This window comes from Vombatus ursinus, unplaced genomic scaffold (genome assembly GCF_900497805.2).
Source record: "Vombatus ursinus unplaced genomic scaffold, bare-nosed wombat genome assembly UNPS02009132.1, whole genome shotgun sequence".
Classification (NCBI taxonomy): domain Eukaryota; kingdom Metazoa; phylum Chordata; class Mammalia; order Diprotodontia; family Vombatidae; genus Vombatus; species Vombatus ursinus.
In genome coordinates this window covers 1,252,275-1,270,032 of record NW_020948910.1, presented here as the reverse complement: position 1 = coordinate 1,270,032, position 17,758 = coordinate 1,252,275, and the positions used below count along the sequence as shown (strand labels likewise).

General features: G+C 39.2%; 1 protein-coding gene across 2 annotated transcripts in view; it reads left to right on the top strand.

Moving 5' to 3' along the window:
• Positions 1-13,057, top strand: part of GRM1 (glutamate metabotropic receptor 1) — a 415,558-nt gene extending 402,501 nt beyond the window's left edge. The window contains exon 8 of one of the 2 annotated variants that reach the window (XM_027850717.1): positions 12,036-13,057. In XM_027850717.1, coding sequence (XP_027706518.1) covers positions 12,036-12,996 — 961 coding nt within the window. In that variant the 3' untranslated portion in view covers positions 12,997-13,057. Of the gene's footprint in view, positions 1-1,601; positions 1,663-12,035 lie in introns of those variants that run through there. The other variant, XM_027850718.1, reaches the window with a different exon arrangement.
• Positions 13,058-17,758: the final 4,701 nt, after the last annotated feature.

The window sequence follows — 17,758 nt, the reverse complement described above, 5'->3', positions numbered from 1 at the left end:
CGCCTTATATTGCATAGCTAATCATCATGAGTCCCATAAAATAACACATTTTTTTTCCTTGACTTCTTGGTACCTAAGGTAATTTAAAATTTTTTCAAAATGTTCAAAACTATCTTCGGTTTTTTTTATTTTTGGAATACTGGAAAATGTTTTTTTTTTATAAAGCTTGAAAAAAGTCAAGATCAATAATTTTTTCCCTGGACTTTGACTACTTTGTGTAGTAATGTTCATGTTCATTTTAGAAGTCATCCTAAATTGAAAACCTCATATATACTCTCATTGTGGATCAAGGTTTCAATTCCCTCTGTGCACTTATAGTTTCAAGATGGACCTGTTGAATGCTAAGGTATACTTCTGTGGCAAATTTTATAGCAAGGATAAATGGTCATTTTGAAAATCACTTAAAGAAATGGATTCCTGCAATAAAAAATGGAGCTCATCTCAAGGTATCTCAATACTTTATTCCTAAAGGAGGAATTCAGATTTTTATGTATGCATATATATCTATATAAAAACAAAAGAATTGCAAGTAATCCATTTTTATTCATATTTATTGAATAAATAGAGATCTGTCAAGAATATTGACCTTATTCATTGTGACTAACCATGATGACTTGGGGTAGGAGTGAGGAGAGACTTATGGAGAGGAATTTTAGTCTTATTTTGGGAAAAAAAATTGAGACTTATGACTGGAATCTGTGAAATTGGTTGCCTTGATCAGTTTGGTAGTGTGAAGCTTTCTCTTTTTTATAGATTATTGAAATCAAATTAACCAAAAGGAAAAGTGAAAATAAAAATAAGTCTTTGGCTTGTTGTGCTAAGAGAAGTGATAAGAGAAGATAGGAATGTGCCTTTCTTTGTTCACTTTGTGTATCACTGTGAGGATGCAGAAGCCGCTGTAGGTTGTAGAAGCAGTAGTTGTCTCCTAAGCAACACCAGCTTTCACATTGGAGCCAAAAGTGCCCAGGGAGCACTCTGTGGAGCATTCCACCGTTAACATAATTCCATAAGCAACTATGGCATCCTATTAGGTGGCAGTATTGATTCTTTAGGGATCCAAACGTGGTGAAAAAGAATGAACAGTGCAATTAGAAATCCCAGTATGAAATGGGGGCTGCAGAAGAGAATGCAAGACATTGTCAATACCCTTTCAGAAGGAGGGGGTCTGGTATCTGTGTGATCTGGGGTTAGTGCCTCCTTAGCAGCACCATCAAACACAAAAAAATGTGTTAGGAGGTGTGGGGGAAGAGATCCCCCCTAGATCGGGAACAAAGCCATCTACTATTTAGAGAGAAAAGATTTCACCAGATGGAAAGCAGAATGGGCCTCATATATGGCACTTCTGAAAACAAATGTTGCTATGAGAAAGTAAACTTGGGCAGCACTCTCTACCCCACCTCAACTCCACATTGGGGCTAGAGATGGCCAAGTCCATGTAGGAATTTTAAGAATCAGAATAAAACAGAAATGAGGAGGAAGAAGAGTCACAGGAGTTAAGCCAGGATTAGGTCAGGGCCATGCACCCTCCTGAGTGGTATAGTCGCCATGTCTGTACATGTGTATAACCACTCACCGGGTGTCTTTTTCTTTTCAATCCTCAGGAAGAGGCAGCCAGAATTCTCGCCCACCAGCCAGTGTCCGTCGGCACATGTGCAGCTTTGAAAAGTCCCACACTGCAGTGAATGTGTAAGAAAAGGTGCATGACACAGTGGTTGACCCCTTGCTTTCTCTCTCCTGGGTTGTTCCATTTCTAACATTGAGACAGATGTGGTGCATGCCATCAAGGAGGAAGAATTCGTTTTTGCGCATCAATCAATTCTTGATTGTCCATAAGTTCTTAAAGGGATACTGTCAAGCCATTTGCTTTCTTTTTCTTGTTTATTTTTCCTTTTGATGCAGCATTTTTTTCTCCTTCTGGAGCTTCATTTGTAAAATCCTGGTTATAAGCTCAAAGGCAAATTTTCCACCGGCATCAATTTTGTCAGATTCTTACTTGGCAAACAGTTCCTTCTTTCCTTTTCTTTTATTCTTTCTTTTTCTTCTCTTCACTTCTCCTTTCCTTTCTTCTTCATTTTTTTGTCTTTTTAGCTGTTGTGCCAAGGGTTTGAAATTATACTGGCTGCAGTTCAAGGATAGTCATAACCTAAGCTTATGGATTGGCTCCATAGCTTTAGCCCATGGCCATCAGGACCAGCATGAACTGCTATTTGTGCCCCTCCTCATTCAATGGAATGATAAAATACACATTTTGTGGGTCCCACAAAAAGTGGCAACCAGAATTCCTTTTTTTAAAAAATGGAAACTATATCATTTGCAATATTTAAAGCATTTTTATCAGATTTTCCTATTCTGATAAAAAAAATAAAGTTGCATGTTTGGTCTGATATTTGACCTCCAAATCTTGACAGTGTCCCTTTAAGTCAACAGAAGAACATGGAAAATGTTCAATTCATTGTACACAGTGTCTGTGATCATTTTCAGCTGTTCCTTTACAGCCCTTCAAACCCTTGGGAGAGTCAAAGGTACACATTCCTGCAGCAGGAGACAGCGCACTGACTAGTTTCCTGTGGCTTAAACAGTCTTGCAAGCATGGAGAACCCCATGTTGTTCAAATGTTGTTTGTTATTGAACTTTGCTATGGATGCTGGTGAGTGGGGCCACAATACCTCTCCCACTCTTTGTTCAGTGGAGCATGTTGGGAAATCTGTGTTCTGCCCTCCTGAGATTCTCTGAAGAAGCTCATAGAGAAACAAAGTTGGGTTCAACTCAGTTGTACTCAGCTCTGAGACAGAGTGAGAGAGAGAAAGAGAGAGAGAGAGAGAGAAGAGGTAACTCATAGGACAATCAAAGCATATCTGATAACCAATCACACTAGTTTACCTAAGTACATTCTTAGTAATTCCAGTCAAGATACCAAAGTATTCTGTGTGCCACGTGGTGATTTTGATCCAGAACACAGTGAGTTGATCCTAATGGAATAGCTGCTGACTTCCTGACAGAAAAATTAATGAGAATGCAAAAGTATGCCTGTCTTGACAAGACAAGTAGAGCAGGGGTTCTTAACCCAGGATCCATGAACATTTAAAAAAAAGTTCATAACTGTATTTCAATATGATGCTTTCCTTTGTAATTCTATGTATTTTATTTTAGGCATTTAAAAATATTATTCCAAGAATGAGTCCATAGATTTCAACAGACTGCCAAAGGAGTCCATGACACACAAAAAGATAAGAACTCCTAAGAGCAAACTAAAGAGAGTTATGACCCCCTGTCTCACCCTTTCCCCTACATGAATACATGCAATAGTGTAAGATGAAATTATAGGCTCTTTAATGATTTTAAAATATCAGTCTCAAAGTCCAAGTGAAAAGGAAGAGGTTTTCCCTAATAGAGAATCCTCAGTGGAAAGAATAGTAGATCAATGGAGTAGCAAAGACATACGATTAATTATTCAAGATCATTTCAGATCACTAGATTTCAAGAGCATGTTAGCAATTAGTAGACTCATTGTGGAATGTTTTCATTCCAGATTAAGCTAAAACCTTACTAGGCTAATATTCTAGTACCTTAGGAAAAGACTTGTAAATGTAATCATATGTATAATTGGGTAGCTAGGTGGCACAATGGAGAGAGTGCCAGGCTTGCAGTCAGGAAGACTCATCTTCCTGAGCTCAAATCTGACCTCAGACACTTATTGACTGTGTGGCACTGGACAAGTCACTTTATCTTGTTTGCCTCAGTTTCCTCAACTGTAAAATGAGCTGGAGAAGGAAATGGTAAACTACTCCAGTATCTTTGCCAAGAAAACCCTAAATGGGGGCAGGCAGCTAGGTGGTGCAGTACACCAACCCTGAAGTCAGGAGGACCCAAGTTCAAATCCAGCCTCAGACACTTACTAGGTGTGTGACCCTGAGCAAATCACTTAACTCCAAATGCCTCCTAAAAAAAAAAAAAAGAAAAAAAAAGAAAGAAAAAATCCAAATACAGTCACAAAGAATCAGACACAACTGAAAATGACTAAACATTAACAAATGCATTATTGGTTATCAACTCTTCTTCAGCCCTGGCTCATCCTATAAGAAGAAGATAGTATGTTCTCTCTGTGATCTTGTGATGTAATGGTATATATGTAACCCAGAATAAGAGAGTGAATCAATAATGAAAAATAAAACTGCTGGCCCTGTATGGTCTGTCCCAATCTTAACCAGACACCCAGGAATAACAGCAGCAGAATGGTTTAACTGCTCAGTTTTTCTATGGTTATTTTGTAAAGGTTACAAATAGAATACAATAAACAACTCAGAATGATTTGATGTTATGATTATAGGTCAAGTAACAATGAGTGAAAATACTTCTTTCTGAGATAAAAGAAACTTTTAAAAGAAAAAAAAAACATTCTAAATCCTGCCTTTTGTACACGTGGCACAACTGAAGCCATCAACTAGGTTCAACCACATTCCCTGAAAATGACTTTTTGGGAAAATTAAGTTGGAACTGGAATGATTGTTTTGCCAGGATCTGATAAAATCTCCAGGTAAAATGTTCTACATGAATTTCTGGCATTCCCAAATAGACAAGTTGAGTTAAAAGCAAAACTACTAAAAATTCCCTTATAAAGGGCTGGACACATAGTAAGCCTTTAATAAATGCTTGCCATTTGCTTGCTTGCTACACTAGGGGATGTCTGTCCCCCCAAAAGAGTTCCCCTTTTTTAGACTTTAGAAAGTTTTGTTTCCTTTCTAATTGGAACCACATTCTATCAATAATAGGTACTATATCTGAACAAGATTTATGGGCCCTTCCTTTCATTTGCTCAACAACCAGTGACCAGCATCTAATTTAGGTTCCTTGATGAAAGAATTATTTTTGTAGATTGCTCTTTCATCCTTGACCCATTCAGAATGAGTGTGTGTACTATGGTAAAACCAACCAGGCACAGCACGTGGAACGTCAAGAACTCCACTGTTACAACTTTCATTTTACGTGTCTTATTGGCAATGTCCCTAGGCCTTTTGATATAAGATGTGACCTAAATAACCTAAATGAGTATGAAATATTTACTCTTTGTATATATATATATACACACACACACACACTCACACACATATACGTGTGTATGTATATATGTATATATATGTGTATATATGTATATATACGTGTATATATGTGTGTGTATGTGTATATATATATATATATATATATATATATATATAAAAGAAAAAAAAGTTTTTTTATTAATGGCCTACCAAGCCCGGGTGTCCTGTGTGTGGGCACACCTTACAGAAGGGAGAACAAGGCTTTTTATTCCTAGGCCCTAATCGCAGTTTCCTCCCCTGTTTTCCCATTGGCTAGGTAATGCAGGGTTTATAGCCTATCCAGAGCTCCTAATTTCCCCACTCGAATCTCTACTCCTAATTACATCTCCCACTCTCCACATTTCCTTGTCAACAGCCTACAGCTGTCAATACCCCAGCAGCTACTCATCAAGGGATTTGGGGGACTTATCCACACCCTGATGAGTGATATGCAGAAGCAACATTCCCAACCACATTTTCTACAGTGCCTTGACCCAGCTGCTTATACAGCATTTGACCATCCTCATGACCACTATTTTTCTGGGGTCTCCCATGCTCAGCATTACCACCCTTGAAAAGCAATTAAATAGTTCCTGGAACCTGAATTCTCAAGTCCCTTAGGAATAGATGGGTCAGAAGTCCAAGCAGAAAGCTCAGAATTTACTTTTAGCCCCGTGGCTATTTATTTTTCTTAACTTGGTAAGCCTTTCTCCCCAACTTGTGATTTGATGAAGTTTCTTTTTTTTTTTTCCACTTTCAGAGAAAACTTGCAAAAGCATCCTCAAGGTAGAAGGAGTAAGACCTTATAAGAAGGTCTTGCTTTTGTCTGGTTGTTCTCTGTAGTAACCATCCTTCTGGTTGTGGAGAGACCATTTACACCTGATAGCAATGACATGAGTGAGGCACAGCTGAGACAGGTGCTATATGTTTCTCTTATACAGTTGGGGCAGGATCCTTCCCTCCTGCTCTGAAACACCCACCCACTGTTATTCCCATTTTAGACCTCTCTTGAGTGGAGAGCAATGTATCCGCAGATGTAACTAGCACTTACTGAAACAAATAAAACAGACAGGATCACTCTAAGTGCCAGAGATAGGCTGATCTGTTTACACCACCCACTCCCATCCATTCTCTAAAGTGCTGTGAATATTGGATTTTCTGTTGGGGTGGGAGTGGGGGGAGTGAGAATATCCAGTTAAAAGAATATTAAGTCAAGAGATCTGTTCCATCTAGAAACTCAGACCCCAGGATCTCAGTAGGTCCTCACACTAGCACCTCAAATCATCTCCCATTTCTGGTCCTGTCAGACCTGACAGATACTTAGTCAGGAATCATCATTCTCAGCATCTTTATTGAGCCACAGAAAGGCTCATAAGGCAAATGTTACTGAAGGGCTGATCCAAATCCAAGATCGTCAGTAAGCATTTTAAGTACCTACTATGTGCCCATCACTATGCTAGGTGCTAGAGATACAAAGACAAAATTGATTTGGTACCTGGTTTCCTGGATCTTATGTTCTACCAGGTGAGACAGCAAGCATAAAGTATGCACAGGTATGCACAAAACAAACACAAAGCATATATAAAGTTAACTTGAACACCAAGGTAATAGCTTGGAGGGGAATCAGCAAAGACCTAAAGCAAAACGTGACACAAGGTGAATCTTGAAAGAAACTAGGGATAAAGAAGACATAGAGGTGAAGAAGAAGCATGTCCCAGCCTTAGACGACAAAGATGAGGCATCTTGTGTGAGAGATGAACTGTTTTAGCAATAGAAAGAAGGCCAGTGTGACTGGGACACAGAAGGAGTAATGTGTAAAAAGACTGGAAAGATTGACAAGTTGTGAAGAGTTTTTAATGCCAAGCAGAAGACTTTATAATAGATCCTAAAAGTAACAGGGAGCCACTGGAATTTTTTGAGTGTGTTGTGTAGGGGGGTGATATGATGAGATCTGTACTTTAGGAAAATTATTTTGTTGGTTTATGGAGAATAAATTCAAACAAAGAGAACCTAAAAGCATGGAGACCAGTTAGGAGACTATTGCAATAGTCCAGGGCAAAGGTGCTAAGGGTCTGAACTATTGCAGTGGTCTTGTGAGTGGAGGAAAGGCACATATTGGAGAAATGTTGTACAGACAGAAATGACAAGCTTTAGAAACTGATTGCTTAAGTGGGGTAAATGAGAATGAAAAGTCAAGGATGACATCATATTTGAAAACTGGGTGGGTGACTGGAAGAATGGTAGTGTCCTTGATGGTGATAAGGGGGTTCGTTAGAGGAATGGGTTTTGAGGAAAAGATAATAAGTTTTATTTTGTACATGTTGAATTTGAGATGACTTAAGGACAGTCAGTCAGTCAGACTAAAGGACAGTTCAAAAGATCCAACAAGAAGTTAGTGATGTGGGTGTGGAGCTCAGGAGAAAGATGATTCCCTTATTAACAGGATTTTACTGAGACAGCCTCTAACCTGAGAATGATGAAACAGCAGGCCCTAGACAAAGTGCTAATAATCAGGTAGCCATTTAATTAATTAGTTTCATTATGAGGAATAGATTTGAAAATCAGGAATTCTCCTGATCAGAATTCCACCTTGCTGAAGACAGAGATTATATATGTAAATCACAAGTGAGAATGGAAGAGGGAAGGTGGATTACAAACAATCATTTCCAGGGCCATAAAGTTTCCCACGACCAGTCCACAAATCCCACAATAATAAGGTACAGGTGTCCTGAAGTTCTGTAGAAATAGCATTGCTCAAGTCTTTGGGGGTCATTACTTGGTGAGTCAGAGGACCAGATTTCTGTGTTGGGAACAGGTTCGACACTGATTCGATTCACTTCAGGTACACAGGCACAAAAATGCCAGTGATTGTGGGTGCTGTCAAAGTTTTGATTGATCAGTTCAAACTGCATTGTGAGCTTCTGACTCATAAGCTAGAAAAGTCAATTCTCAAAAATCTAATCAATTAGTATATCCATTACACATATCATATCAATTATTATAAAGAAATCATAATTCCACACCTTCATGCATAGCTATTTCACTATATCTGATAGGCATGATTCCAAGGGTTCAAGTATGATGAGGTCAGGAAGATAGGGCTGAGCTTCTCTGTGGAAAGTAAAAGTAATTTTCCAAATCAAATTGCTGTCATTCAGACTACTAAGTTCAGTGTGATTGGACAGAGTAAAAGAGATGAAGTCAGGAGTTCAAGAAAAGCCAAGTCAAGCTATTAAAATGAAGTAGTAGGCTTTGTATTTCATAAGAATAATAAACTTTTGGGGAATCATTCTGAGTTCATTTAATCCCTCCTCCCTGTCTTCCCCACACATACAATTCCCCCCTACTCTATCTAGGAGTCTAAAGCTATACTGCATACTGTAATTTATATGGGATGATGCCCCGCCCCTTTTCTTTTTGCCCCAAGTGGATGGAATGGAATTTCTTTTGTCCTAAAATGAGTTTAGTCTAATTTACTAAGCCTCCAGAAATACCCCTAGGATCTTAATCTTTCTCTAATTACACAGTGCATTTACAGTAAATCCAGAGGGGTAAACAAGGACCTGGCATTGAGAACCACTGTGATAATCTCTTATCATTGAGATAGAAATTGTATTGGATAAAAGCAGAACTAACTTGTGATTTTCTCTGCCTGCCAGATGATATAATAATACTCTAAGCAGATGGAGACTAAAGCAGTGTGTGATATAAAGAGACCCACACAGAACCCCCTTGAGAGTGAGGAAAACAATCCATTTTACAGAGTGGGTGGAGTGAGTGGGGTTACCTTACTGTTACTGGTAAGAGAATAAAGACATTTGCCAGCGTATGTTGGGCCCTATGAGATGCTTTGCTAGAGAGCAGGGTGAGATGCTTGCAAATTGTAGTTTTCAAAGGATCTGGGCTTCCTGGGAAAGTCCTCACCTCTCTTATACGCCACTCCTTTAATGGAGACATAACCTGTCATTTGTGTTTAATATTTTGTTTTGTTTTAATGAGAAGAGGGAAAGCGAAACCATGTAGACGTGTGGAAATATTCCCCATTACAATATAAAAAGATGAAAATTTAGTTCAGTTGGCTACTGGAGTGAGATGGGTAGTGAAGGATAAATGGAGGCAAGTATGAGGCCAAATAGAAGATTTCTAATCTCTCTGGGTGAAATGTTGGGTGTCAAGGAGAAAGAAAGACTACTTTCAGAAGAACAGTAGGGAATGGAGTAATAAGACATGCTAAAGTAAAAGGTAAGCATGGCTTATCCAGTCAGATTACTAGAGTCTTGTGGGTTGCATTTCCTTTTCTGACTTTCTCATTGGACCAGTGACATCACTTTCCTGTTCCTTCATTCCTCTAACTATAAAAGAGGGGGAGCAAAACATCTTAACTACCTAGCAGAAGCATTTTAAAGAATTCAGTAATTTTGCACTTACAAACACTTTGATGGTCTCAGATGAAAGAATTTTTATATGATCCAAGGATTATTATTCATTTTGACAAAGAGATTCAGTATTACGGTACAAAACTGTGTTTATAGTCAAGAAGGCCAGCGTTTAATTCCAGCCTCTGATACTAACTACTTGTGTGGCTTAGTAAGTACTTCAACCTCGTGGTGCTTCAGGCAGGTCTCTATAGCTACGGGTAGTTTGGAATCTGTCTAGGTTGAGGGAGTTCTCACACTGATAAAATGACATACTGGTTCAGAAATTATATTTTCCTCATCATCCTGAAAAGCAATTTGCTATGCTACAGAATACTCTGTAATTCTAATGAAACACAGAGGAGCAAATAAATTGTACAGAATTATAACATTGATTCAACCTAATATAGGCTGTACTCAAAATCAGATCTCTGTGAAAAGGGAAAAAAAAGACTTATTATATATGACATATCACATATGTCATATATAATATACATATGTGTACATTTATACTTATATGTGTATACATACACATGGAAAAGTAACACAAATTACAAATGGCATTTGGGTTTCACATAAGTCATATTTTCAGGGAGCAGGGTCTAGGGGAGGGAGTGTGTCCTATTTGAGGTCAATACAAACTTATTATCCAAAAAATAAGAACAAAATTCTTCCTGTTAACTATTGTTTAGTAAATATGTAAGAGCTCCTGCTCCTACACACATTTGGCTTACTTCTCTTTTCAGGAATTTCAGATCTCATATGTCAAAACATTACTTTCATCATAACTATGACACTTGGATGTCTCTGGAAGTATTTCTCCCTATGATTTAAAAATGCTTAGATAAGTCATCTTTGAGAATAATTAAAACTTGCCAGCTTTTTCTCTAAACAGAAGATTTCACACCATGACATAGAGTCTATCTCACACCTGCAACTAAGGAAAAATAGTTTCCATACAAATTCCTTATAATTTCACAAATATCATTGTTTTGCTTTCTTGAGTGTTTCCATGAATACAATGGAGTGTGAGGGAGGCAAACTCCCGAAAAAAAATTTTTTAAAGCATTCAGGGCTTTTCATTTCATATGGATGAGAATCTATTAACAACACTAGCTAACTTCAGAGTCAAGCCACAAATTAACTCAAGGGTGAAATGGATTGGGACACAGAGCTAAGATTTTGCAAGCACACAGATGAAGAACAATGGGTTGATATCTTTCAGAGATGGCAAACGTGGTCAAAGAAAATGATACCATTTCTGATTCTGAGGATGATTTATTATAGTAGAGAAAGTCACATATTATATTTGCCACTAGAAGTTGGATTGTGTGCTAAGTTTGCCTGTGAGAACTTTCTTAACTTCTTAAGGTAGGATAAAAAATAGAATTAACACCATCAATATTAATAATAGAAGAAATTTTATTAGGTGTTAGTATCTATTACACATACACAGAACACAACACCTAGACCCAGAGTCTTCCCAGTGGCATCACAGTAAAAATAATAGACTTTTCATACACATAATAAATTCCTTTTTTTTTTCCTTCACACAGGGAAAGAAGTTGTTCAAAAGCTTTCCATGATAACAGGGACAAATGTGGCATTGCTGTTATGAGTGCCCCTGAGGTTCTTCTTTCAGAAAGGAGAGAAACCAAAAGATTTCACTGATAAGGTCTCAATTCTGTACCTGATTGCAACTTGTCACTATTTTGGGCTTGGCTTCCCCTTGCCCAAACACATATTCTGGGTTCAATCAGGACCTTTTCATGCCTAAAAAAATTCACTGTTGATTTTAGTGATGGTGCTCCCTCTTCAAGGAATAACTCAAACTGTGTGGGATTTAATACCACTGCCATTCCTAAAGGAACAAAATTGTTATTTTTTTCTGTCAAATGTCATTTTCTCCTTCTGCACAGGTACCCTGTCCTGCCAAACTACCTTGTGAAATGTCAACCATTTAGACATTTGAAAATCAGAACTGGTAACTCAGTGAATAGCTTTCTAATTTTATGAGGATAAGTTATAGAATATAATATCTAGGCCTTAATTTGTCTTGGGGATGAGAAGAGAAGGGTTATCTGTTACTATTAATGACTTTCTTCTGCTGCCTATGTGTTAAAGTCTCCAAGCTAAGGTTTGGGTTATCTTCTAAAATTTCTTTCCATATTTTTATGCAGTCTTTCACAGAAACTGCAATTAGTGCCAATTGTGCCATTGCCTGAATTTTGTGGGAGGGTTTTTTTTTTAATATCTTTTATAAAAGTTTACAGTAACAGTTGTTCTGTTATCCTGTCTCAGTCTTGTCCACTGCCTTAATGGGGAGGGTGTGGAGGGTAGGTGAAAGCAGGATGGTCAAACTATAGTAAATGTTAACTGATGAGGAAAGGGGTTGGATATGATCAGGCTGGGGAGAAGGACATGGATGGACCCAATAATGGGTTTAGGCATCCACGGATTATGTCCTGGGTTTGTCTATTTTATGTGGCTATGCAGTCTATGCATGATGTCTATGCAAATAAATCCATCTTTATTTTATTCATAGTTCTAATGGCAAGTCTGTGTCATGGTCTGAACCAGGTGGAAGAGAGGTGCCCAAGGGACAGCACATGTGGCACCGTCTGTCTGTACACGTGAAGAGCAACGAGACAGCTTGCAACCAGACAGCGGTGATCAAGCCCCTCACTAAAAGTTACCAAGGCTCGGGCAAGAGCCTGACTTTTTCAGATATCAGCACCAAGACCCTGTACAACGTGGTGGAGGAAGAGGAGAGCGAGCCACCCGTGCGCTTTAGCCCAGCCTGCAGCCCTTCAAGGCTGGTGCATCGGCGGGTGACCCCCGCCACTCCTCCCCTCCCAGCCCACGTGGTGGTGGACGAGCCCCACTTGTTCCTGAACGAGCCGGCTACCTCCCGAGGCCTGCCGGCGCCGCTGCAGCAGCCGCCACCCCTACCAGAGCCCCAGCCCCAGCCCCAGGAGCTCTTGCTTCTGGACCAGCTGCAGGGCGTGGCCAGCATCCCGGATTTCAACAACTTCAATGCGGTGCTGGTGGGCCCTGGGATCCCGGGCAACGGGGGACGGCCCCTCTACCAGCTCCCGGCCCCGCAGCCTCCGCCTCTGCCGCTGCCGCAGCAGCAAGTGCTGCCCCTGCAGCTGAGCACCTTCAGCGACGAGCCTATCTCGCCCCCGGCCGACGAGGGGGACAGCGAGCGATTCCAGCTCCTCCAGGAGTACATATACGAGCAAAGGGGTGACACGGAGGAAGATGAGCTGGAGGACGAGGAGGATGAGGAAGAGCAGGAGGAAGGGGGGCTCCGAGCCACAGGCAAACTGACCCCTGACGCCTCCCCTGCCCTGACGCCTCCGTCGCCCTTCCGAGACTCGGTGGCCTCGGGCAGCTCGGTGCCCAGCTCGCCCGTGTCCGAGTCTGTGCTCTGCACCCCTCCAAATGTGACCTACGCCTCGGTCATCCTGAGGGACTATAAGCAAAGCTCATCCACCCTGTAGGGGGAGGCAGCTGAGGGTCAGTCACAGGAGCAAGGGGAGCTGAAGAGGCTGGGAGAAACAATCCGGGGAGGACAAATCCGTTGCTGATCCAAGTACTGGGGGAGGGAGGGAATAGAGGGAAGGGAGTGGGGGGTGGGGGTCGGGTTCTCTCTCCTAACCAGTGATCTATTCACCAGAGAGCTTTGATGCTTGAATTACTCAAAAGTGTGCTCTAGCTGCAGGAAGGGGATTCTGACAAAGCACAAGCCCAAACGCTATAGCTGTGCAATAGGGAGAACAAAAGAATGTTATTGTTTTTGCTTTGTTTTGTTTTTTAAAATTCTTCTTGCACAGGATCATCCATAAACTTGCAGACCACCGTAAAAAGCAAAGTCATCGATTGAATCATTAGCACATCTGGGGGGGGAGGGCGGGGCAAAGGAATTTGGGAGGCCAAGACTCATATTGGCTGAAGAGAGAACTGTGTGAAGCTACCCTGGAAGCAGATGTTTTGACTGCTTTTCCCTTTCTCTCTACACCTCTTCTCTCCCACGTGAGGTCCCACCTGTGCACAAACTATTGGGGTCTCCGAGGGGACGCTGGAACTCAAATGACAACGTCAGAATTTGAAGTAGAACCAAGGACCTAATTCCTAGTGTTTTCCACCAGAGCCCCAAGTCAACCTTGCTGTGCCACCAGGAGAAAGTTCTGTGCCTCCAAGCTGCTGTTCGGTGACTTATCTTTATTTGGCAAAACAGCCTGAAGGGGAAAAAAAAAGAAAAAAGTCACCACAAAGTGTTTTCTTTCAGCACACTCAACTTCTCACGTTAGTTTTTTGTTTTGTTTTTGTTTTGTTTTTTGCTGATTTTGAAAAGGGGTCAGAACCAGAGACCAAATAGAGTTGGGGGCCTTTGTTGTGTGTCAAACTTAAATCGTGCCAAGGGCTTTGAGCTGCCCTTTTGTTGACGGGAACAAATCCTGTGGCTAAACTGTTACCCTACATTGACTGTAGCAAATAATATTTACCAATTGACCTTCTGTAACAAGTATATTTACTATGTGGTTTCATTGTTCTTCTGTGTTACTAGGGCAGTAGCTTCATCTTTGAAGATAGTTGTGTATTCCTAGCAAAGATGACTACTTTAGCTGAAAAGCAATTATTTCCTGTTGTCGCCAAAGTTATTGTAAAAGAAGTGAACAAATATGTCCCGTGTCTGTGTGTGCCTGTGCCTCTATGTGTGAAATGTAATGTCAACTGCCACTGAAAGATTGTCCTACAGATATAGTATTGATATTTTTATGTTCCAATCATGTTTTCTATATAGCATTGTTATAAGTATATACAGTAAGTAGCTCTTTGCAGGTTTGTATGCTGTGCTCTCAAACATTTTTCATATGCAGCTAAGACAGTTGTTACCCTGCTAAACTGGAGTTTGTTTTGCAGATGTTTTATGATATGGGTAGATTATTAATAATTTAAGTGCTCCAAGGATTTGTCATATTAAATGTTCGCAAAAAAAAGTATGGGTAACAACAAAAAAGGTGCATTTTATACTGCTTGCACACACCAGTATTAAAACTTAAGATTGAAAAATACAGTATTTAGAATATTTCTTGTTGCTTCGATATTTAAAATTTCTACCATTTTAGTGCTTAAAGTGGACACAAACAACTAAGACTATTCCAGATTTCCCAGTCATTATCAGTATTTTTATTTTGCTTGGGGCCTTCTTTCTAGTCTTTCTTTTAAGCATTTTTCTGCACCTTTATGTTCACTTATTTGGGAGACGAGCTGTGACTGGCTAATGTCCATTGACATATAAGCTAGTCATTCTGCTTTCCAGTCATTTCTCCCGGCAATACAGATTTTCTGAAATAAAATGTTTTAGAAAGTTCATTCGACTTTAGTAGGACCAAACACATATCCATAATCAGTCTGACTTCTTCCCCTGTTCTTGGAATGTATATTTCTCACTCTTGGTTTATTACTTATCCCCAGTTTCATTTTTAACAAACTCTCTTCCAGCCAAATTCCAGTCCAGGCCCCTATAAAAAGTATCCACAGTGTTAAGATATTGGGCCAGCATCCACTATCTAATTCACCATTTAGTGCTTTTGCTGACTTTCTTTATCTGTTTTGGCATTAATCACTGCCAATTTCATCCAGTTCTATAAAATTTGAATAAACTTTCCTTAACTAAAATTATTTTTAAGCAATTTTGGTGAAAATTTGGCACCTTGCAACTGAAATGTAAGCTTCAAATCTCAGATTTTCAGCTAGTTGAAGCAGACAAAAGAAAAAGGGAAACATCATAATGTCTTCTAGGTTGATTTCCACAAATTGGCAAACTAGCAAGTGATGGTACAGTATCTATTATTAGTCAAACATATTTTGTCTTAATGCCACTGGCATATGTCCTTAGTATTACAGGACTTGTACTTTCCAATTTGTCTTTACAAAGTTGGATTAGATAAGGAAAATAGCTTCCTGTTATTCCAATAATGTAAGATCACAATTTGTCCTGGGTCTTTGATTTAGGAAATTTGAACACTTTAAGCACTAACTCTATTATGAATACTTAATAATATTAATATTACAAGTATGAGTTTTCTTGAGATATAATATATTATTAGTTCTTAGAACATAATTGCTTAAAATTGGAAATGTACACATACATACAGCATACCCAAAGGGCAGGAATTACTCACTTTAGTGTATGTGTTTGTACAAGTTGTTAAGCTTCTTGTAAAAGTATTTTCTTTTGGCCTGATTGATATTGCCTTTTGTCAAATGATCTTGATAATGCTGTACAATAAATATTTTCTATTTATTATAAATATGATTTTCTTTTATTATCAGTGTAAAAATAATGCCAATAGGACAGTTCAGGAAATTATTCCTGTCCCTTGATGGTATACAGTAGAGACTATGTATATGCCAAGATCTGGCCTTAATGTGTCATAAATATCTTTTTAAAATCTCCTGTAGGCAGAAGACCCTTGTGTGGTTTAAAGTAATTTCTGACACATCAGGTAAGTGATACATAGTGTAAAGAAGAGTTCAGCAGCCAAAAGGATGCTTCCCAAATCAATGTGCATGTTTCAAAACTCAAAATGACTGTAATTAGTGCAAATAATGAATCCTGTGACATGCTCACATTATTCATATTTGAACTGCATGTTTCCATTAGTCTGGAACAAATTACCTATTTTACACAATTATAATTTAGAATACTGCAGATTCAAATACATGTGACCATTTCATGGATGCATTATTCACACTAAATATAGAGCATTATTGCTGTGTCTTTTATTTCTCCATTTCTCCCCCTTTTTTTGAAGTCCCTGAAAAACTCCCAGATCTCAGGGGAAAACAGTATATCCAGGGATAGCACAGAACTTCTGGGCTTTTATTCTCTGATTTCCTAGTAACTATCACTTGTGTCCTCACAGTAATTATAATCACTTAATTTTTTTTTTAGCCTGACTATTGAGGACGATATGGAGTGATGTTTTTTCCTTGGCCATAGGTTCCCTATCAGTTCTTTCTCCTTCCTTCATTTATATCAAAATCTGGTGACTTGGGTCACTCCAGAGGCAAAAAAAAAAAAAATGTGCATTAACTATTTATATTCTCTGCAATGGCACTTCTGAAACTCTTGGACAAGAAGAAAGAACTTAAATATTCTTAGTAATCCATCAATAAGCACTTATTATGTGCCTACTATGCGGCAGATACTGTTCTTGGCCCTAAGAATACAAAGAAAGAAGTGAAATAATCCCTGCCAAGGAATGAGAGAGAGAGAGAGAGAGAGAGAGAGAGAGAGAGAGAGAAAGAGAGAAAGAGAGAGAGAGATACACAAAATAGATGCAAGATGATTTTGGAAGGAAGACATTGCCAGCTGAGGAGCTTAAGAAACTTTTCATGAAGAAGACAGGGTTTCTGCTGAGCCTTGAAGGAAGTTAGGGATTTTAAGAGGCAGAAAAGGGGAAAGAGTACCTCCCAGGCATGAGAGGAAAAAACAGGACAAAGACAGGGAGGCAAGAGATGTACTAATGTATGTAACCTATAAGAAAAGGGCAGTTTGGCTGCCAAAAGAATGTATAAAGGTTTTTGAGACAGAAAAGGGTTGTCATGTGACATGTTCATGACACACATTTGTGGCACATGTGAGCCTCGATGATTTGGGAATGGGGGAGGAGCAACCATAACAGAAGCCTGAAATGAAGAAATATGACTAAAAAACAGGAAATAAAAAGATATGTGATTGTAAAACCATAGAACATAATCAAAGGGTGGGATTAAGAGCAAATAGAAGAAAAGGCCAGAGTGAAAGTAGAGCTGGGTTTGTCAGGAGAGAGTTGTTGAATGCACAGTGAGAAATGAGAAATGCTATGGAAGTGTTACTGTTGGATACACAATGAAAAAAAAATTAACCAAGGAGAATAAAGTGGGAGAAAGATATTCAAAAGTAAGAAAAAAATTAGAGGAAAAGTGAGTTGGGAAACAGGAGTAATGAATGTTTCAGAGGGTAAGAATAATGATACAAAAAAAACAAACATGGTTCCTTAAAGCTGAAAGTTGCCTTGAGAGTCATTTAGGACAAGCTACCACTCATGTAGGAATACCTTCTACAGTGTCCTTTGGCATAGTGGCATTCAATATTTGCTTCAATTCTTCTAGTGATACAACTTCACAAAGGAGTCTCTTACTCATATACCTCCTTTCCATAAATCAAAGGATCCTATCCTTAGAGCTGAAAAGGTGCTTAAGCTCATATAG